The sequence below is a fragment of the Anguilla anguilla genome, chromosome 14 (assembly GCF_013347855.1).
Source record: "Anguilla anguilla isolate fAngAng1 chromosome 14, fAngAng1.pri, whole genome shotgun sequence".
Classification (NCBI taxonomy): domain Eukaryota; kingdom Metazoa; phylum Chordata; class Actinopteri; order Anguilliformes; family Anguillidae; genus Anguilla; species Anguilla anguilla.
The window spans coordinates 26,896,422-26,920,198 of NC_049214.1; the positions used below are offsets into that span (position 1 = coordinate 26,896,422).

Below are 23,777 nucleotides of genomic sequence, written 5' to 3' on the forward strand. Positions count from 1 at the left end.
ATTATAAGGTTCTTTGCCTCCAGTCTTCAAACTTTTAATTTTACCAGTTACAAATTTGAAAAACAGGGTTTATAACAACTTGATTTCAGAGAACATTTTTAAGTGTTTATTTTTGTTATTCCCTTTGATAAGACAGTGTAGAGACCAGAAGAATTAGGAGGGGGGAGAGGGAGAAACGTGGACAAAGGTCAGTGGTCGGATTCGAACCGCCAATGTCATGGCTTGCACTGAAGATGTGGTTAGCTCATTTTTAAAACCAAATGTTGCTGGTGTCCAACAGTCAGAGTTGGTACATAAACATCCTATAGGTTGTGCTTCAAGCACACTTATGAGCAAGTGTGAGAATTTTGCGAACACTGCAGGCTGAAGCAAGCAACATTTTGGGTCCTCATCCAAATTAAAACCTGGACCGATCCCATGCTAGGGTCCCAAAACCAATTGATCAGGCCACTGGGCTATTGTCCACAGAGTTGGTCACAACACACACCTGATGGGCCACTTCATCTGGTAGCATTGATGGAATGCTGATGATTTGGCCACCTTCCACTAAAAGCTCACCAGGAATGGGTCACATTACTTTCCACCCACCTTCACATCCTCATACCTGGAAGCAGAGGAAGTGTTGAGACTAGTTTAAAAGCTGCTTTGCGAACGGTTCCGAGTTTGCTGTGCTCGTCTCCAATACTGGGGACACTGGAGGAAGTGCACAGAGCGGTTTCCGGGGGAAGTGTAGACTAGGTGGCAGGATGCTAGAGTATTGGTCCGAGTTTGTCGTAATGGGGCCATTGTACAAAACCATGCCATCCTTTAGTTGCCTACAAATGGATGACCAACAAAAGGCATTTCATGCAACATGACAAGGCTGTCACCAACTGGACTTGGAGAAGTTACTCCAAACATTTACCATATTCTCATACCAAGTGACTGGAATATTGAGCAGAGAACTCCCTGGAACATTACCAATTCCTCAGAACCAGAATTGAGCGTTTACTGGACGACTACGCTTCATAATTCTTCGTACAATACCAAAATGGCATACATACAAAGACAAGGCCACAAACCAGGACAAGGATCGATTTTCTTCCACCGTTTTATTTATAAACCCACACGCATTTACAAAACAGGTTTGTAGCGTCTCCACACCAGGACAGTCGCCAGCACAATCATGCAAGCCAGTCCCACTGCAGCCATCACTGCTGCCATGATCACAGCCTCAGAGGAACCTAGGAGGCAGAGAGGTTGGTCCATGAGCCTTGACATTAAGCAGTTCCATAACTGGACAGAAGAGAACCGGATGTGGTACAAGATTGTTACCTCCTGCTCTGTGATCAGCTGTCAGAGTGCCAGGGGACTCAGGCACATCTTTGGAAGCCTCCTGGATAACAATGGGCCCCAGGACTGCACCACCCTCATATTGTGCACCTGAGGAACAGAACGTGATTATGCACCATCAGAAGGGAAGCAGGACAGAAAATGGAAGCCATTATAGAAGTCAAACCTGAATCCACACTCCTGCCCTTCCTCCCAGCACAGCTGGTGTCGCAGCAACTACACGCCTGGTCATTCCCAGATGCACTAACCCACCTGAAGGAGAAACTGGTTACCCAGACGCCAAGAGCTCAAGTTCCCCAGCAATCTCCACAACCACGTTGACCTACCGTTCCTTTCCAAGAGGAAATGAGCAGGCCTTCCCTTCTGAATCTGGCAAGGCAGCAGTGGCTTTCAGATGGCAGAATATATAGATCTGGAGGGAAATGTTGCCATTAGTACTAGAACTAGATGCCCCCTTCAGAAGGAATGTCTAAAGCAATTTACTCACAGCACTCCTGGTCTCCTGGGCAAACCGGAAAGCATCCAGCTGAAATTGCAGCTTGTCATCCTGTACCCTTGACAGGAACTGTGAGCGGGAGTTGGTCAGCTTGGAATCCATTAGACACCTGGAAGGAGAATGCTGTAGATCAGCACACCAGTGAGACAGGCTACAAAAGGCACAGCAAGGCACAGCACTCACCCCTTGTTCTCAATGAAAGCATATCTGGGGACAGCGTTCATGTCAGGGTCCAACGTAGCTACACAGGTATCCACAAACACGCGGAGGGGCACATGGTTGGCCTGGACCACTGAAGCCTCAATGTTGATGAGGTCACCCAGGAAGAACACAGTGGATGTCCTCTCCGTCTGCCATTTATCTACAAGGGGTAAAGGGGGGGTGGGGGGAGAAGTAGTAACATGCACAATTAGGCAACAATCTCCACAATAAAGGCAGATTAGCTTACCAGCCATGAGCCTCAGGGAGAATACAAGGATGTCCTCAGCAGACAGGGTGGAGTGGTAGGGGATCCAGGTTGGTTTCAGGGCATTACTGCTCACATTATGCAGCCTGCATTGGGGATGAAGCAAAAACCAGGCAAGTTCAGGGGTACAAAGCCAGGTTCAGGAACCAGTAGCTTTGGTTGCAGACAAAGCAATGCGTTGCAGGGACTACAGCCATTCAGAATACCCATTTTGCAGTTAAAGCTGTAAACAAATACAAACCAGAAAGGTGTACACAAGCAACAGAAAAGGATGCCTTACCTCATGTAGTGGCACTGAATGCCCACCACGGCACTTGATGTTCTAATGATGGGAGTAGCACCAAGTGCGCTAGGTTGATAATTCAGGGTGAAGGTGTACACTAGGGAGTCAGCAGTCATCTGAGGAAATGAAAAAACCATTAGTTACAATGCATTGACCATATAGCTGCACAGTCCACATCAAGCTACATACTGCAAGCACACTGCCACAGCTGTGCAGCTCAGTCTCAAATAGAAGCACTTGGGTAGGCCCATCCAGGTCAACAGGTCCACAGCCTCCTAGGGTGATGTCAGTGGGCTGGATAAGGTGGCCGATGCCAAGCAGGTCCATATCCACTTCCAACTGAACAGAGCTTTCCCCACAGTGAGCCTTCACAGCATCTGGCTTAGGTGTAGGAGGTTCCACTGGAATTGTAGACCCTTTGGGTCCCCCAAGGGTCGGGCGGGGCGTCACAGGAGCCTGGGTGAAGCCTGGCCGTCCAATGGTTGGGCGGGTCGCAGGACCCTGGGTAAACCATGGTCTTCCAAACGTTGGGCGGGCTGTGACAGGTGCTTGTGAACCCACTGGCTTCCTGTTAATCTGTGGGGTTGTTGCAAAACCTCCTGCATTACTGTTGGAAGACTGATATCCCCCTTGAGCATTACATAAATACCCCAACAAACCAAACACCACCAACCCACTAAACAGCCTTTCTCCCCTCATGGTGAATCAGAATCCCACAATAGCTACATTAGCTCCTTTAGCCCATTTTATAGCCAGCTGAACATAATTGATTGTTCCAAACCCCTCCTCTTCCTTCATTTCACTGATCCTTCTCTAGCCGTGAGGTGATTCAGTCTCTTTTGCTCTGCTGATTACTTGTAATTCATTCACATCTATCACTAGTCATTAATTAATTTTCAAAAGCACGTAACACTGCTGATTGAAAAATAAATGCTCAGGATCAGCTCTCTGGGTCGATTGCAGTCTGCCTTCAGTTTGTTTTATTCAGCAGCGCATTAACATGAGTTTCCAAAGTACCAAACTAATTTGGTATTTGCTTCGAATTAATTGTAGGAAGATCTCAGCCTGTAATTGGTGTTCCATATCAGCTGATCCCCAACAAGTCCATTAGTCCCAATTAAAAAAATAAATAAATAAATTCCCTGCCATCGTGCACATGCTCCCGAGTGGAACTTTGAGAGATTGAAAGGTGTATGCACTAATTTTGTGGTCGGCACTGTGAAGCCATAGAACGGAAAAGGTTCATTATTTGATGTGGAATATACTTTTTTTTTTGTAATTGCAGAAACACCATGGATTGTAATGATTACAACGCATTGCCCATGCATATAAATAAGACATGCCTTTTTAAAATATAAGTATGCCTGCTAAATGTTCTTCTAAATATACTGTTTGCATTAAATGTTGTATTCAGAACTTCATGATTTGAGTCTTAACTCAAGGATTAGTGTCCATGTTGTGATTGCCAAAATTATTTTCCTCTCTATTGGCCTTAGAATAGCACATGGAACTGATAATTAGATAATTATATTTGGTCAAAAGAAACCTCAGTCCACACATGAATTTCTATAGTTAATAGAGGTGACTTGACTGAATGTAATTACTCAATTATCATTATAGGTACCTTGTTAATACCACTTGGACCAAATGCACACACTGCAATGATAACATACTGATTACGGAAATGATTTTCAATCCAAAACATGTGCAAGTCATCATTTGTCAATCAACAGAATAATGGATAAAAGGTGTTGATCAATAGTAAAAATTACATTATTGGTCATGTCATCATTGTTTCTGAAGAAGCCTTTTCTGCGATAGGAAATATTTTTTCAATGCATATTATATACTGCTTTGCAGTGTAAGTATATACTATTTTGTAGTATATTGTAAATGTTATTTACTTTTTGAATAATTCTCATCTCTGATTGGTTAAGATTGTGGGACATCACATCACATTGTTTTGGAAAGGAGAACTGAAGAAGCTGTGGGTTAGGAGCAATACAGCCTCTTTTAGCATGGGATTAGAATGTGAACATGAATTATTTATTATTATTATTATTATTTTAAACTAATTCCTGTAATATAATTTGTAAATGGTCAAACAAAGGACAAGAAGTTTTTTTTTTTTTTTGAGTCACACATCAATTTAATGCACTAAAACCATAGCTAATATGGTCACCATGGAAAACAGGAGGAGCCGCAATTACGGTTTCATTCTCAGGCTCTTAAATGTTGTCCTTTAAAAAACGATGTGAGTAAATTGAGGCAGTGCAACGCAAGTGCACGTGACACACAGCCGCTCATTTAAATTGAAATCTGAAATCGGCTTATTTCCTGGCAATGAAAGCCTGGGCTAAATCACACAGGGTTGTTTGATGGTTGGACAGAGCTTTGAAGGCAAACGTTTAGGGTTAGAAAGCCCAGTAACTGCTGCCTAAACTACTGGATTCTTTGGAGATCCCATACGAACTCACACAGGAAAAAAAATCTGCCATTCTGGGACATTTGGAGGTTGCAAACGCCTTCAATGTGCTAGAATCCTTTTGTTCCCACATTCGAACAGAACAGTGTGTATCTATTTTGCACCCCTAGTGTTATTAGTTTGGTATGCAGTTGGTATAGTATGTAGCACTGATTTATTGTGACATGTTCTTTCCAGTTATACTTATTTTAATTCTGCCTTCAGTGTGCATCTAATGTGAAGACTACAGGCCAAACTGTTAAACTGTTCTCTTGGGAGGGCGCGAGCATGGATAGTACCAGCAATATTGCACGAATTTCTCGCATTTCGTTTCTCGATACAGGGTGACAACCAGATTCCTTACTAAAATAAAATAAATCAGGAAAGATGTAACATTAACTATTATGCATGCAACTTGTACACAAAACCTTTCAATATAGATAAACCAGTATTTTTTTACAGTATGATTTCAGCAAAATTAGAGTTTCGGAATTTCGCCTTAACACGCCTTGTGACCATAATTTTTTGGTATGTGATTTAAACAAGAAAATAATCCCCTCAGAAATGAATTGTATACTTTAATAAAAAAAGAAAAATCTGCATTTGCTATAAAATTACTTTATAATGCATATTGGAATTATGTGGCATGACGCATACAAAGAATCATAAAATGGAAGAAGGCTTGAAATATAGGATTTGCTTATGAATTATGCCTGTAATTCTTAGAGTTTGTGCCAGAGGGCAGTGAAGTGGTATAAATAGCATTTCACATTCAGCAGAGACATAAAAATGCAAATATGAGTCCCAGACAAAGAATATTCCAGACAAGATTTTTTATTTTTTTTTATTAAAAAAGCTTAATTGGTCTTAATTAATTGGATCACTCATCATTATACACACTTTTTATGACATGACCATTTACAATTTGAGGTAATAATACATTAAAATTAGGTTTTGTTGAGCATATTATATGAAGAAATATTGTGCAGTGAAAGGGCATTCATTCATACTTCAGCTCAATCTGAGTTTATGTCCCGCATTTCATGAATGATTTTTATTAAATTAGTTAATTTGAAAGATTCGCTTCTCAATGGGCGTGATGTTCTGTTTGATTAATTAAGGAGAGTGATCTTGTCCATGTGATATAACTAAATTGAGACCAGGCATAGCCTATTGTGTTTGCTGTACAAACAGACTATGTTTTGTAACCAACAGCCTTTTTTTTTTTTTTGGTTTTGAGTTTCTGTAGTCTCTAGTAACTCCTAGATATTAAAACATTAAATTTCATATCACAGTAAAAAAAAAAAAGAAAAAAAAAGAAAAAAAGCATGTGTATTTGACTGTAGACTATTTGTGTTAGTAAATCCCAACTAACATACACATGCCTGTAGGCTATATGTGAATGAAATTAGCAAGTGTTAGTAAATATTAGTAGTGTTCGTTTACTGTGGTCTCTGTGTGTATATGTGAGTTGTGGTTGATTAATTATATTTTCCATTCTGAGACAGACTGATGGAGACTGTGGCCAGAGATCTTTCAGTAGAACAATGTCGACGGCGGTTTATTGCCACAATAAAGCATATTATCTCGGAGTGTATTTCACATATGTGTCGTTCTTTTAGCCTAGCCTCACCTCGAACTTACCGTCCCCACTCTACAATGCATTCACATTAACCCTACAGCACATGGCCAAAGCTTTCTGGCTGAGTGGCAATCAAACACTTTGGGAAATGTCATTCCCCGCTTAAAATAAACCGGTTCAGTTGGGCAACAGGTGGAAGACTGTTACACAAAGGCTGCTGGCATAATTTATTCGTGCCAGGCCCACACTAGAAGACAAGCGCGAGCTTATTCTGAATACTGAGAAAGTGCGGCTTTCACCTCCGTGATATCAGAACACAAAAGCCCGACCATACCACACTACATGTCAAAATGCATTCTATTATCTCCTTCTCTGATGCTTCATTGTTTTTGGAGAAGACGGGAATTCTTCCGTATCTTATAAAAAGGGAGCACTGTATGCAAAAACAAAAGAAAACCTCTTCTGTCGAGTCACAATTAAGCACATGTTAGTGTCATTTAGCATAGCCTACGCCAGCCTTGCCTCGGTGGGGAAATCATTATATTTTACAGGATTCAATCAACATTTGTCTTTAACTTTAGCTCAAAATTAGACGCAGGTATAATATTTTGCAATGCAAACACAAACTTTGAAATTAAGGTAGGTGACTGTTTAACTAGCCCAACTGTAATTGGGAAGATATTCTAAAATGTTATTTTAAATTAACATTATTGACAAATGGTGGCTGAAAAATTTGTATTTGTTTAATTCATGGCTGTAGAATAAACTTCAATTAAAGACTTTTTCTCATCAGATATTAGAGGGGAAGCTTTTTGTGAGCCACGGAAATACTTCCTTAAGTCATATGAATCAAGTACATATGACATACATCTCGATGAAATGTTTCGTGTTTTGTTCCATATGGAGTCCGTCGTATTTTTGAGATTCCTGTCAGTGGTACTAGGCCCTGGTTGCAAGGGACACCTCTTGTCTCAAACTGATTCACACCAGCTGCTGCTGTCCATCTCGTCCGCCAGAACTGAAAAAAAAAATCACACCGCCAGATAGCATGGACGGGCCTGCTTCAAAGCTAGTGGAATCGGGGGAAACGTAACGAAATCGGATTTTGAAATGCATCAGACGGTTGGAATTCTGAGGCTCGCTTAATGTACGCCTTTCTTGGAATAAGCATGAAGCTCACAGAACACATTCCACTTCTGAAGATCCTCTTCCTGGCACATTTCAGCTTCATTGTAGGACTACAAAAAGGTTGGTTCTAATGCTTTGTTATGATGTCATGCTCGAGTAACTTGAACAAATTATCTCTGGTTGCCTTCAACTTTTCTTAATTTTAACTGCTTGTGTGCTGAAAAAGACATTTAGCTGCTCTTCACTAGACTGCGAAGCCCACAAAATACAGGCTCACATTCATAACTGAACAGAACACTGTTTAGTGTTTTACAGCTCAGGAGGTAAACACATACTTTCAAGTATAATTTGCAAAAAATGTAGAAATTATATTTTGAAAGAGAATAGGGAGTTATGACCTTCTTCTTAATAGCAACATGTTTAATTTATGAACCCTCATATATAGCGTAGCATGTAAGTACTGCGTATGTCTGTACGTTATAAATGCGCAGTAAATGTGCTGCGCATTTATAATGCATTTGCGCACTGCTTGCATGACAGAATGTCTCTATAGAAGTGCATTGATTAAACTATTTAGCAAAAATGAATCCAGTTTGCCTTAAACGGAGACATAACTGAATTGTTAGTAGATTAGTAATAATAGTTGTAAGACTTTTGTAACATTTATTATTTTCTTTCATTTATATATTTTCCAATATGTGAAATATCAGAATGTGAAACTAAGTGTGACCTGAAAATTATGCATGTCTGCAGTACATATATGCAGCATGTAGTTAATATTTTCATATTTATGCAATTATAAATTGTCTGATATTTTCACATGTTCTCATACCTAATGACAGGAGGAGACACTGACTACCAAATCATTTCCATTTTTATGACTGATGGTGAAGTCAATCCTAGAACAATAACAACATTGGATTTGTAGGAATCTCTTGGAGGTTTATGACCATGCGTGTTTGCATTTTTGTGTACCTATAAAATAAGGAACATACAATTTCAGTTTCTCATTTATAATATTAAGTTATTTTCTAAATATAAATGTCTGTGTATTGTGTACAATACAATTATGCGGCCTAGTGAGGTGCTCAAAAGATTTTTTCTGAACTTAAAACCATACTAAATGTATGCTCTGTAGTGTGTAAACATTTTACTTACTCTAATAACAGAACCCGGAAGAATGTTTAGTTAGGACTATGAACTGATTTTGTTCCTCCAGATGATGTCATGAATGTGAACTTTGGAGTTTAATTGCCTTTGTGGCGAAAGGGTGAAATGTACTTTTTAAAATATTCGGCAAAGCATTTGCTGTTTATTTTTGGAAAATGATAGTAAACACATTGTGCATGCTTTGCAGACGAAACTGCCCAGTCTGCCCATGATGTCGATACATACATGCACATTGGTCTAAGGGTGTCAACTTTTCATACTTCACACATCCTGAAAACATTTCAAAGTTTCAACTGTGCCACCTCTACTCTGTGCCATGAACATCATGCCTCCCATTAAGAATTCATCTGATGTGCTGTACTGAGCTGAGACTTGGCATAGACAGCCATGGCTGAACACAACTGTCGAGCAAAATGGGGAAATGAGATACTCTTGTAAAATGATTCATTTTAAAGAAACAACTGTATGAACAATCCATTATGTACATTGGCTCCGCAGTTGGATTACTTGTTGAAAAGGAATGTAATTCATATAAAAACGATGCGTGAGTAATCCGCTAAGTACTTTGGTTCAGCCAGTTGAGGATTGGATTAATCCTTTTTATTTTTTTAAAAATGCAAACGTGTCTTGTTCTGCACAGCATTTAGCTAAACGTGACACTACAGTTAATTGAATAAAAGTTCCATAGCAGGAGTTTTGAGTATATGGAGACGGATCATAAAAGCGAAGGGCTTTCGTGGGATGTTTCGCTTGATCTTTTCTACCCAGCATGCAAAGCGTATCTGTTATTTGAGGGGTAGACTATTGACCGAACTGTCCTCTGAAGTGCTTGTCAAACTGAGTGTTACTGTCTGATATGACCATTTTGATTTTGTGGAAATATTTAAATGCGATGTATATAACATCTAAGTATATCCAGCCATTTATTTATGCAAAATGATGAGAATATGCGTAAGAAAAAAATATAAGTGCATATGTGTGCTTAACTGCAGAAGAATCCGATGAGAGGTGCTATTCTCAAATTGAACGAATGGAACCGAGTAGATTCACCAACTGCTTCACCGCAGAGCAGGGCCTAGTTCCAGGCTACTGTTGGCTACTGGGGGGATGCTATTAAAAAAAAGCTCTTGCCGCACTCCTCCAGAATGCAGCAACTATGAGAGGAGCAGAAGACATTTCCGCTGAGCGTCTTCGCTCAACTGAGTCATAAAGGTTGTGTTGCAGGGCACAGGAAGCCTTCTTTCACAACTGCAAATACATCGCCCAGGGAATTAAGTTGGCCAGCTGCAAAACGGAAGCCTGTTGGGGAGAGGGGGGGTGGTTTGGGGGAGGGGGTGCACTCTCAACATGTAGCTCGTAGAGTTGCATGTAGTATCACAGGAGTGTGCTTTTGAGGCAGTTCTGTGGTGCTCTGTTATAATGATGTGGCCATCTGGAATAAGCGTGAGACCCATTGCTGCAAGGCCCGGGTCTCTAACAACAGCAGTTTTGCATTTGGACCAATTAGGATGTGCAGCGAAGAGTGAAAATAAGCTGGACGATTTAGTGAACGAATCTCAGCTTTTTGACCAGTGCTGCCAGACCAATGAAGTCGAGGAAAAAAAAGAGATTAATGTTTATTCCAAAGTGCAGATAACCAAACCCACTGTATGTATCCTGATTGTGGTGTTCTAGCCAGAGAGGTCACTTATAAAACTTTAATTACATTAGAGGTGAGCAGAGGTGAATCCATTTTAGGTCAGGTTTAATCTGTGCTTTGGACTAAACATAGCACTGGGAGCTTTACAATGATAGATGTCAGATTCTTAAATTGATGACGGATGTACTGGGACTTTGCAGCTGAGACGGAAATGGCTCTGAGAATCCTATTCAAGTTTCCACAGTACATGTAAATCAGTACATATGAACATAATGAGGGAATGCAGCTTATGGATATTTAGAATCTTACAACATCCATAAGCTGTAACATCTTTGTAAACTTTGATGTAATCTTATTTATATTAGTAAAAACCCAAATGAACAGTTGCTCAAGAAGTGTGTTCACAATAAGAGATTCCGCTTTTTAAAGGAACAACTGGTTCTGAATTCAGAGAGCTCAGTGAATTCTGAGAAAGGTGTTTTGTTGAAAACACAAAGCCACATAAATTATTTGTGTAATGAATTATGTTTCAAGGTTACCTCTTAACCCATCGAGCCCCATTTGCGGTCAATGTAAACGACACACAAGATTAGTGGTATCAGAATCCATCGGTATCATATGAATATGACAAGGACATAAAATATACATCCTTATAATATTGATGCAAAAAAGTGAAAGACCATGTTTACATTCATATCCAATGCAACTGGATTTCAGCACGGCTGATGCTGCCGTTTGTTTAATGTTGCATATCGCATTTCAGGACGGTAGGCTGCATATCACATTTCTCCTAATGTTGCACATAGTGTTCTGTCTCACTGCATGTCCACCTCTACAATGGGCTATCTCTTGGCCTTGCACAGTCATTCGCAATTAATTTAATCCATTTCTGTTTAAGCTATGCAATCATCAATGCGACTTGCATCACATTTTCTACACGGTATATGTTGCATAAACAGCAAGCGTATGTGCGGTATAAGTGACATCACAGAAAGAGCCTTTGGAAATACAGCCCACAAAGAAGTGAAAAGCATTCTGCTACTGTAAGTACCGTGTGGATAACTGAGACAGTAAATGATCTAGGATTCCTGTGATAGTTGTCTTCTGCTCACATTGAATCTTCAGCATCGCCACATGACCAGCTCAACAGCTGATTAAGTAAACAGAACAATGGTAATGCTTAAGGTTCTGTCTTTTTTCCTAGTGGCATATTGTTTGAGATCAGGCAATGATGGGCAGGTGCCATCAGAAGGTTTTCAATCAGTTAAAAATCATAGCAAAACCATCAGTTAAAAGCCATAGCAAAACCGTCAGTTGAAAACCATAGCAAAACCATCAGTTAAAAACCATAGCAAAACCATCAGTTAAAAACCATAGCAAAACCATCAGTTAAAATCCATAGCAAAACCATCAGTTAAAAACCATAGCAAAATCATCAGTTAAAAACCATAGCAAAACCATCAGTTAAAAACCATAGCAAAATCATCAGTTAAAAGCCATAGCAAAGGTCACTTCTTTTGTGTAAGCATGGGGAAGAAGGAAATATACTCCTCCAGATTTAGGAGGGAGTTGGTCTAGTAAGATTTCAGACATATTTCGCTATATTTGCAGATCTTGTGCATAAGTCAGAGTTGTCTGTCGCTCTCACATAAACATGCTATGGTTCACAGTGGAGGAGAATGAGCAAAGCTTTTTAAAAGGTGGGTTTGCGCATTTGAATGCAAAGCTATGCATTCTGGCCTACGCATCCTCCTGCAATCAATGGTAGCAAATCTCTTACTGTGATGAATACAGAAATTAGTGTCATCAATCAAGGTCACAACCAACTGAAGATGAACAGACTGAGATGATTGTAGTTATTTGAAGTGAGGCACATATCAATTACCTTAACTAGCTAGCTATCTGAAGGGTCATCACTGTTTCATTTCTCACCCTATAAGTTAACGGACTTGGCTTTTAACCCTAACGAGCTCATTCTTTGCGAGTCTGCAGCGTCCTAAGGTTGCCATCACAGGTTGGTGGTCGCAAGCTAAGAGGAGATACTTAATCAGGTAGACAGACATGGCTTTAGCCTTTTGCCTTTAGTCCACACTAGGCAAGACTGCGAAACGGGGAGGGGGGGGGGGGGGGGTGACGGTGGATGCAGGGATTGACGGGTGTGAGAAGGCAATTACGGACCGAGGGGGTGGGGGGGGTAGTTTGGTAGCGAACCGAGTTTTTGTCATATTTCAACCAGCCGTGAGTGACATAACAAAACAACATTTGCCACTGGAAAGGGACCGTGTATAAATAAACAGTGTCGCACTTGTCACTTGATGTAATGTTTGTCCTTCTATTTTTCCCCCTCTCAGCTTAGGTGTCTAATGTTAGCCTCACCCAGTGGCAGGGGTGTGAAAAGCAGAGGTCAGTTTACATTAATGTCCCGGGGGGGATCGGGACAATAGGCCTTGGCCTGACTGAGGGAGCCTTCACCTCTACGAAAGTTATCTGGAACTGATCAGATCAGAGAAAACTCACTGGGCCTCATGCGCAAAACTTTTCTAAGTTCTTCTCCAATATCATTATTACTTTTGTTCTTATTCATGACACATGTCCAGACCTTTGTTTTTGGTCGTATCCCAGGGGCATGAGAGGATGAATGCTGGCTGTAAATTTAATGTGCAGTCCTGTTCGTGTGATTACCATGAGGAAACAGCCAAGGACAATTTCAGATAATAAAAAATGCCGAAATGTTCCTGGAAACGTTCTTACGCAAAGTTTACGATCAACTGTGATCGTACACGTGCTCCGTGAATGAGGCCCACTTTGTGGGACGTTCAAATTTTAATCAACAAGCACATGGGCTATGTCCATTGTGTGAATGTGCCAAATGATGTAAGTATCATCTGATTTTGTGATGTGTAATGAATACTCCTGCCAATATTTACCCTTCAGGAATCTCAGGATCTGTATTGTTTACACATGTAGTAATAATGTAAAATTTACATTTTAGTTCCATGTTATATATACATATTTTGAAACACTTAGTTTAAGTTAATCTCAAAATGGCAGAAAAAAAATCATCCCATAATATCCCATAATTCCAAACACAATAATTCCAAATTTATAATAATTCCAAAATTTGAACTACAATAAGACAATCCAAGTCAAATGATTATGCTTGTGTACTCCAAGTGGTGGGCAAGAAATAGAATTCTAGGAACCCAACGATTTTTAGCAGAGAAAGGGCAATAATGCAGTTAAAGGAAAATGGAACCATGGACGTGTAAAATGCAAGCTCGACCAGCCTCAGGTCATAATTGCCTGTGAACAAACAAAACATTTACTTAGATGCACACAAATCACAGGACTATAAGAAAGAGGTATATAGACACAGGTGCTGAAATTTTTAAGCATTAGAAGTCAGGCACAACGGTCATGGATCTTTTCGATAAAAATGTTTGCAGTTAAAGCTTGCGATTTACTTAATCACCTCTAGAGGTCATCTGAGAAGTGAAAAATCGCCTGCAAGGTGATTTCAGTGCAGGTACTACAAGTTCAAGTTCAATTGTCACACAAGCAGCTAATTATAAAGTACTGCGTTGTGTTAAACAGCTGTTATTTATGTCATGGATCTTCATCAGCCTTCCAAATGTTTTCTCCTTGTCTTCTCAATTTTGAGAATTCCAGCGGTGAAAATCATGTTGTAATTGTGAACTCACTGAGGTAGCTGGCAAGTTCTTCCTTGCCTGAAGGTCAAACTAGGTCACCAAAATGGTCAGTGATCTGAACAGCCAGTACAACCAGGGAATTTCCTGTTGCTGAATAAAGCTGTTGGTGTGAAAATATTACCAGCTACAGTAGTCACAAGCCCACTGCTCCTAAATAGCTACAGCAACTGACGCCAGGATCAGGGGGATTTACTATTGAATTAACAAGCTGGATAAATAGATCACTATTGATAACCCCTTAAAATACCAACGTGAAACAATGCAAAGGTATGGAGTGACACATTCACAGCAGCAACGTGGAGTATATATAGGTATTGTACAACCAAAAATAAATAAAATAAAACAAATACCGTAATTCCTCATCTGAGAAACAACTGGAATCTGGAAGGCACAATGATGTTTCTACAGAAATGCAGATGTTTTCAAAGCAAAGTTTAAATTCTGGGAAGTAGAAATTTGGCAAGACCAAGCTTTGCAGAGGAGGACCTGGTGGTCAGGCATGTCATTCTACCATGTGTCTGTACAGTGTTTTGCATTTCGAGAGAAACAGTTTCATTTTCCAGAAACAATAAAAATACGTTTGTATTTCTGAGATCCCCTTCATGATTCTGCAGCCAATACAGAATCATGCTATTCTACAAAAAATATTATCTGTCAAATTTCATCATCTGTTTATTTAAATGCATATAATACAGCATAATCTGGTATGAATGTGCGCTTGTTGAAAAATAAATTGAACAATTAATATAATCATATTAAGCACGTATTGTAAAACAGTTGGTGATGTTTTTTTTTTTTCCCCTCAGCTCCTCGAATCACAACCTTGCTTGAGACAGTGGATGTGTTATTGGATCACAATGCTACTTTCATATGTGAAGTCGATTCACGCCCCCAGGCTGACATCACATGGATGCGCAACAATATTCAGATCCGGTAAGGAATCATAGATCTAAAATCTGCTACCATCTTGCTTTATTCACGTTTCTTTTATAATCATCAGGATGTGATTAAAGTTCGTGTCCATTTTGAAAAGTTTTAGTAGTCGCATAATTTATGCGTCGATGTATTAAATCTGAGAATAAATATAGCGAAGGCACAAATAATTATTTGGCTGCTATGTAATCGGCATACGGGATATCTAAAACATATTTCCTTTTCTTTGCAGACCCTACGATTCCCGCTATCTGACCAGAGAAAATGGCCAAATGCTCATCATTCCCAACGTGAAAGACACAGACAATGGAGAGTACTGCTGTATCGCCGACAATGGAATTGGAGAACCGGCTAAAAGCTGTGGGGCGCTCCAAATGAAAATGAGTGAGTGTTTCCCCTTCTGGATTTTCTCGGTTTTAAAAAGTGTAGTCTGCATGGTATCCCAAACCAGGAAGCTCAAACTTGGCCTCAACTGGATCTTTCAGAAAGACAGCGATCCCAAGTGTGCCGCCACATAATAATAAAAGAAATAATCTATTTAACTGAACACAAACTTACTGCTCATCACAGTCCTTGTACATTTCAGACTCTGTAATTCCAACTATGGGTGAAATATTTGATGGTGCGTATCAGACCTGGGTCAAATACGTATTTGACCCAGGTCTGGTGGATGTGTATAAAAAAAGTTACCAAACACTGCTTGGAAAGGCTGGTTGCTTCCACTGTGGTATTCACACCTATTCTGTATAAATGCCTAAGCGCATTCCCAACAGAGAATATCAAAAGGCTGAATCGCTTTAGACGCATGCATTTCAATGCTGTGTAAACAGTAGTGCAAAACAAATGGAAGGCCATTTATTCAATTTATGTTTAAATAACAGGACAGATTTTATGGGCCAGTGAGCACTAGAGTTCAATGCTTAAACCCTTGGAATACACAAAAATAAACAGTACAGATACTTTTGGCAAAAATACACAATTTAGGAAGTTTTAGAACGCAGTTTTCCGGCTTAATGTAAGTTATGCAATCCGAGGGCGCCTTCTCTAGATAAACTGATGACAACGTAGTCATGATTTGCGTGTTAAATTCTTTGAAACACTGAAGCATTTCCTGAACACTGTGGTAAGCACATCTCCATCCCCCGCTCTAGATGTTTACAGTCACTACAGACCAAAATCCCCCAAAGCACTGTTTGCATTCCAGTTAAAAAAAAGTTTTGCAGGTCAGCATTTGTCAGGGAGGGTAAATGGGAACGAGGAAGATGAATGGTGAGGAATGTAATTTGCTATAGAAATAAATAAAAAAAAATTTTTAAATCTCAAAGAGAGGGCTGGGATTTGTGAAGAAAATGGTAACCCCAGTGTCAAATTAGTGCATATTTTACTTGTATGATGCACTCAATGAGTTCCTGTCATTCCACATAGCCAATTACACGGATTAATTCGCAAATGTCCATATCAGTTTTATCCAAATGAAACATCTTGCCGCAGTACACCGCATAATTAACTTCAATCATTTATATAAAGTACCTTTTATTTAGTATACAAGTCACATGATGCACATTATCGCACAGGCGCAGTGTCATTATGGTACTTCACTACCAATGGTATGAGAGGCAGAGACCAATCTGAATGTTCAACTCAAACCTATTGGACTCAGTATATGAAGTAACCATTTCAGAGATGTAAATGTGGATGATTTAAATGGTTGCACAATGGAAAGGTACCCTGACCCTAATTACTTACTCTCAAAACCAAAAAGATGTCAATGCAGCATGCCAATAAGCAAGTTGTTAAATTATTCCTTAAATATTGCAATACATTTAAATGTTCTCCCATTCCTATACATTCTGTATGGGTGTGAAATGGTCAATCAGAAGTAAAATGTTCATACCTTTAAGAGACATCAGAATCTGAGATTGCCGATCCAAATGTCAGTTTATAGTAGCAATATTTTTGACCGTTTTTTCAAACATAATCTCTTCAATAGGACTGTTGGTTTTCCAACCAACACACAATACAGTATGGAGATGGATATGAATACACAAACTTGGTCCTCCAATGTTATTTCAGTTTACAGTACACTGTACAATTTGGTCTAGCATTGTAATCCAAAGACAATATTGGCATAAAGTTCACTTGAAGCTTCTCTGCTCCTTTTTATACATCCCAGCACTTTTTATAATGTGGCAGAGAAATATGAAAAAAAGGCAGTGTAACATAGGCCAAACCTTTGGCTTACCAAAATCAACTGTCTGGAGCATCATTAAGAAGAAAGAGAGCACTGGTGAGCTCAGTAATCACAAAGGGCCAATGAAGACCTTTACAATTGATGACCCAAGAATTCTCACCATAATTAAAGGAAAGCCCCCAACACCTGTCCTATTCATTCTGCTGCTGCTGATATCAGCAGTTACATCACCAATGAAGACAAGTGAGGCAGTACATGTAGGCACCATACATGTCCAAACACTAACACCAAATTAACAAAACAACACGCAAAACTTATGAAACTTTTGAAAAAAAAATAAGTAGACACACAAATTAGTTTTTTGTTTTTTTTTAAAATAATAATAAAATCAGAATGGTTGAGAGATGCTGCTTCAGTAAGTCAGGGCCATTAAATTCGAGCCACATAGATCTTCTCGTTGATAAGTTTTGGTGCCGTTAGACGCAGCACTGCGTGTTTATTTATTTTATGCTGTATTAAGTGTGTGCATTCCTGGCTCGCTATTTTCACTTTTTTATGTATTGTTACTGTTGATACGACATGGTTTTAAATGAAATTTCAATCAGCTGAGAGTGAGAGAACCGGTAGCTGACAGAGAATGGGTGGGGGGGGGGGGGGGGGGGGGGGTGGGGGGGGGGGGGAAGGTGAAATATGAGGGTAGAAATACAATGGTTTCCTATGGGATGACATTTGTACGTTGAGGTAGGCATTGGTGATAACTGTGGCAGTATAGTGCGAGATTTGAACATAAATATGAATTTATCTGATGTTTAAATGTCTTGTAATTATTGGACTACAAGTGCGATTCTAAATATAAATTGCCTTTTGTTCTCGTGCTATGCACCATTCCCCCATTTACCTTTTCAAAATAGATTTTAAACCCCTTTTGAAGATGCACTTAAACACCAGCTTCCCTGGGTAGTGTAATATGCTTTCATACTGAGCCCTTTAGCAATACAAGTACAATAGTTTCTTCTCAAATTTCACATCATATTTTAACGTTTGGCAGAACAGTAGGTGCTCATGTTGTCTTACAGATTTAGCTGGGTCAGGCCCAGTTTTCCCTTTTGCGTGTCATTTGACTTTTTTCGCGTATTGAACGCGTGTCTTCCAGAGCCCCAGATCAAAAGGCACCCGACGAACGTCACGCTCCTGATCGATTCGAAGGCGGTGTTGCCCTGCGTAACGCTGGGGAACCCTAAACCCGACATTTCCTGGATCAAAGACGACGATCTTGTGAAGGTAACTCGTTTACGACCGGGAACGTACGAAATGCCTCTGCGCCATTTGGCCCGGATTTGCAGGAGCTTTTTCTGATGCCACGGCACCGTAAGGTGATGATTTATTGACAGGACACCTGCCACCGTATTGTGACATTTGGCTTTCAAAGTGGTGATGAGAATTAAGGTCGCGTGGGAGTCGTACACACGCAGTTGCCAACCAATGTACATAGACAAGGAATGCAATGTATAGTAATGCCTCGTTCTGCATGTCCTCAAAATGTGCAGTTTTCATGTGATATCCATATTTCCCGTTCCCTTTACAGATTAGTGACCGCATATCCATTTTGGATTATGGAGCCTTAAAAATTCATAACATCAAGAGGGAAGATGCGGGACAGTATCGCTGCGTGGCCAGGAATAGCTTTGGAATTGTATTCTCAAAGCTAGTAACAATTGAAGTTCAGGGTGAGTACCAAAATGCAAATGCTAAACATGTTATAACATTTAGTTCGCTTATGAAAACATATAAACTCACTTTTCTCAAATGTATAAAGAAAGAAAAAATAAAATTTGTATTTCATTTCTAAATATGAGTGGACTCACAAGGTATGTTCATTCTGTAGCACAGTAGTCCACTTCTTATTGGCAGGCCACTAAATGGACACACGCACTGATTGGTTTTATGTAAATTACCACAATATTTATGTAAAGATTTCGATCTCTAAAAAAATCAATACTAATTCCTAGCTGCTCTAGTGGACAGATATCTTAGGTTTATATAACTACTTTATTAAAGAAATAGTACTGAGTATTTAATACTGAATTGCTCTCTCCACCAGCATAGGCAGACATAATGGACAGGCTAAATTACAGTGTACTAGGAGTACTACTGTGGGTTTTGTTGTGTTGGTGCACTGGCCCTTATGTGATACTGTTCTATGACTTGTTTCTGTAAAGGCAATACATGAATTAATAAAACACCAGTAAAACACCACAGTATGTAAGTGGCACAAGCACTGAACTAAAGGAAATATATCAGGTGTCCAGTTTCACCAGTTCACACTCACATATTTATCAGACCTACAAATACATTACAAACTTATTACCAACTTTCATGCCATTTACACTGGGTTACACTGGGCGAAACTGCATTTGAGAACTGCATTTGCATTTCCAGTTTGAGGACATATCATGACTTTGTTTTGTCTTGCAGACCTGTGAGCTCAATGATAAAAATTATGATTTGTGTCGATATTCCGTGTCTTATTCCATGGTTTATCTCTGCAGCTCCAGCCCGGATATTAAGAGTCCCAAAAGAAAAGAGAGTTCCTTTTGGGACAGAAGTAAAACTGGAGTGTAATGCCACCGGAAATCCAATCCCTACTATAACATGGCTGGAAAATGGGAATACTGTGAGTTATATATGTGTATTTTTTCTACTTTTCCTCCTCTTTCTTTTCATCGTCCACCTTAGCCTGTGTGGGCACAAAGGCTACAAGTGTAATTTAAGCCTAGAGACTCTTTGCCATCAAAGCACAGTGGGATCGAGTTAAATGTCAGAGTCAGCAGATTTCTGCAGCGCGGTATAGCTGTCCAAGTCCTATCTGAAGTTATGGCCCCATTTGGTGCTAGCTGCGATGTGACTATTAACACCATTCCAGGTATGTAAATGACCCCACCGCATCACCGCTAGTGTGGCAGACATAAAAAGAGCATTGGCACGTTTTACTAGAACATGAATTCAGTACACCTGAACGTTTGTCCTTAACTTTGACTTATGATTAAGGGCGTGTGTTCATTTTATTCTTCACCAACGCAGTTCGGCGAGTTTATTAATCGCCAAAATGAATTGGGCAAACTGTGTGTGCAAAGAATGAAATCCGAGGGCTCTTGCACTTAATAATAAATCAAATCCGTGGGTGCATGCTACTTGAATCAAGGCCATGTCTTCACTACACAGCGATACCAACATTAGGATCATTAAAGATTAAATTAAATATTAAATATTTATTGAATGTGTTGCAGGGAATCCACAAACAGTAACAATACCAAGCATAGATTCAATATAAACCTGTAAATTAAAAGCCTATTTGTTATTTTATTATTTATGAATTATGCAATTATCCATCCATTATCTATACCTGCTCATTCCTGGTCAGGGTTGCTGGAGCCTATCCAAGCATGCATTGGGCGAGAGGCAGTAATGCACCCTGTACAGTTTGCCAGTCCATCGCAGGGCCATTATTCATTAATTCATTAATTAGGGGTCCAGGCACCGAAGCTGGTGGAACCCTATTGTATCTGTTAAGATTATTATTATTCTTATTTTTCTCTGCTAAAAGTGTCTGAGGCTAAGCAACCATAAGTCCTAGAGCAACAAAATTTGGTAGGTGGGTTCCTATGGCCCTTCACTACCCAGGCACTACAAATCACCTATGTCGGCCAGATGGTGGCACTATAACAAAGGGTCATGCGTAAAAGGCCATCAGTGTTGTTGGGGTCATTTTGACCCCAAGCTCTATTGTTTTATAAAACCATCATTTTGATCTTGTTTTTGTTGTGTTGGCTGAGGACACTTTCACATTAATTTGTGTGTGTGTGTGTGTGTGTGAGAGAGAGAGCATGCGTGTGTGTGAGGAGAAAACATCTCTCAGCCACCAAGAACTGACATGTTCACTTCAAAAAATGGAACTACTATGGTCCAGATCCCCAGCTGAAAGACAGGGTAGACTTAGTGCTTAGTACAGTCATTTGCATATTTCGCAATAGTCATATAAAATCAATACTTGATGTAAAAGGGGAGGATGGGGGGAGTCATGTTTTATTTCCTGGGCTATTAAGGTGGTAGTAGAAAGGCCTAAAGTAGCTGAGAGAGAAACTTGGGTAACACTTTCAGTTACAATTATTTTCTGCAGGTTTATATTGCTGGGGTCAAATTGACCCCAAACATGGAAGTTGTTCGTTAATTTGAACATAATAGGAGGGTTAAAAATCGCTCCATAGGGGGGCGCAATTGTGCCAATGCTTGGACCCCTCCCAACGCCGCTTGCGGCTTTAATTAATGTTTAACTTTTATTTTAACCTCAGATATCCGGAGCCTCGATAGAGGAGACGTTGGTTGGACAGGTTATACTCTCAGTGCTCCGAGTCGTGGCAAACAAGCCAGCCCTTTACACATGCCTGGCCACAAACCACCACAGCGGAGGGGCCAACACAGTGAAGGCCACTGCCAAGGTCACCGTCTCAGGTAGGTCCTTTCAGTGAACTAACCATCAAAGCACCCGGGGCTCTTCAGTTGAAACATCCGTAAATAATCGCCTAGCGGTGCATGAAAAACTCATGTGAACGTGGGCGTAGAATAATTAAAAGTTATGGGAGGCATACCAGTGCATTAATGGTCTGAGAAGAAAGCTTAGTTTTCACTGCGTATGCCACAAGCTGTAATGCCTGTTCTCTGGTCGCTTGTGCACTGCCCAACCAACATTCCACTGTGCCTTGAATGGGATATCGATGGATAGATATTTAATTTGTATGTCGAACGACCGCTGCTCTGGGTGAAGGCATCTGGGATAACAATGGATGCTCCAGCTGGGTGGCCTCCAAGTAATGAAAACGGGACGTTTCAGGAACTGGTCGGTCAATCCTTCGGGGAGACTGTGCGCGCACCAGATGGAGTCTTTGGATCGCTCTCATTGGACGCTCTCATTGTGCGAAGCCAGAGGTGGTTTCTTTTTTTTTTTTTTTTTTTCAAACAGTCCCCAATACTTGCCGGAAGACAATCAGGGCCACGACTGCTGGAGAAAGAGCAATGAATAACCAGGGAAGCCCAGAAGGCTCTATCCTCCCAGAAAGGGGAGTTTGTTACAGAGGGGGATTCTGGGATTCGGTTATTAGGCTGCACTGTGTTTGACCTTTCATGTGCAGCTGGCACAGGCTGAGTGCACATGCTCCATTTGCCAAAGCAGCCACTGGTGTTCAATAAAAAAGAAAAAAAAGAAATCAGCATCCCTGCCAGCTGAGACCCGCTCCCTTCTGCAATGCCATGGCCAATTACGTGCCCGCCCCATGGGGCTATGAGGTTACCTTGGCTTAAACATAGTTGTGGCATGATGGCATCGAGCAAGGAAATTGCACTAATCGCAGCAAATGTTTGGAAAATGACTGAAGGGTCCATCCTCTCACTAAATCTGACTCCCTACACAGATTCTGCTGTTTTTACTGTACATATTCACTGTGTGGTAAAAGAATGTGCTTGGTGGATCACCACCTTGTCAGTCCATGTTTATATTCACATCGCATATCCGCACAACATATTCCCAGCCCAAATTATATTCATCTTTGAGTAAGAATTGCGTAAGCACATGTAAGCATCACTTAAAATATTTAGTCGGCTCTCCTAGAACCCTAAAGTAATACAGTACTTGTTGCTAATTTAGAAATACAAAAGTTTGTACTACATACTGCTTTTTCTTTGAAGATTGAGGGACTTCCATACTAATGTAGTACAAAAAATTCTATAATGTGAACAGCTAAAGTGTATGCCCTAAAATTGAGAGTAACTTTATTTTAATATTGAACGATCACCTTACATCTGTTAAACTGATATTACAAAACAAAATCATGCACAGTAAAGTTATAATTTTGCCTGAATATATTTCAAAATATCTAACTTTCAACAGAAGACTGTAGGGAGAAATAATGAGAAATATATACATTTCCTACAAAAGCCACACATGTAAATCTTCCTTTCTGTAGCAAACACCCCCCCGTTTAAAAATGTAATTATGCCTTTCTAAGTATGTACTTTCGGCATGATATGTGGCCTGTGTTGTCATAGCTGCTTTGCTTTCCTGCATCTGCCTATTGCACATAAACTGCCAGCTGTGTGCATAAATCATTCCCTCCAGCTCAGTCAATGGGTATACGTTTCTTAAGATGGCTGCGTTTCTGCCAGGACTGTGGACTGCATCGGGATATTAAATACATGCACTGTAAATATGTCACAGTTCAAGCAGGGGAGCAAATTCGACTTAATCAAATAAAACTGTAGATAATAAAGAGGGGCAATATATCTACATCAGAAATATTGCATAGCGTTACAAAACACAACCCACCACCCAC

The 23,777-nt window shown here is 40.1% G+C and overlaps 2 protein-coding genes across 2 annotated transcripts in view; one reads left to right on the top strand and one right to left on the bottom strand.

Annotated features, from left to right (window-relative positions):
* Window positions 1-1,072: 1,072 nt before the first annotated feature.
* On the bottom strand, window positions 1,073-3,303 carry LOC118212360 (zona pellucida sperm-binding protein 3-like). The gene is made up of 9 exons (XM_035390153.1): window positions 2,767-3,303; window positions 2,575-2,693; window positions 2,277-2,380; window positions 2,012-2,189; window positions 1,820-1,937; window positions 1,659-1,744; window positions 1,499-1,584; window positions 1,315-1,422; window positions 1,073-1,223 (listed from the first exon to the last, which is right to left on the bottom strand). Exons 1-9 carry the CDS (start codon window positions 3,274-3,276, stop codon window positions 1,114-1,116), a joined length of 1,419 nt encoding a protein of 472 aa, XP_035246044.1. The 5' UTR covers window positions 3,277-3,303; the 3' UTR covers window positions 1,073-1,113.
* Window positions 3,304-7,518: 4,215 nt separating this feature from the next.
* Window positions 7,519-23,777, top strand: part of musk (muscle, skeletal, receptor tyrosine kinase) — a 28,817-nt gene continuing 12,558 nt past the window's right edge. Inside the window, exons 1-7 of the mRNA XM_035391974.1 lie at window positions 7,519-7,871; window positions 15,077-15,203; window positions 15,436-15,587; window positions 18,548-18,675; window positions 18,980-19,121; window positions 19,944-20,068; window positions 21,744-21,903. Coding sequence (XP_035247865.1) covers window positions 7,769-7,871; window positions 15,077-15,203; window positions 15,436-15,587; window positions 18,548-18,675; window positions 18,980-19,121; window positions 19,944-20,068; window positions 21,744-21,903 — 937 coding nt within the window. The 5' untranslated portion in view covers window positions 7,519-7,768. The remainder of the gene's footprint in view (window positions 7,872-15,076; window positions 15,204-15,435; window positions 15,588-18,547; window positions 18,676-18,979; window positions 19,122-19,943; window positions 20,069-21,743; window positions 21,904-23,777) is intronic.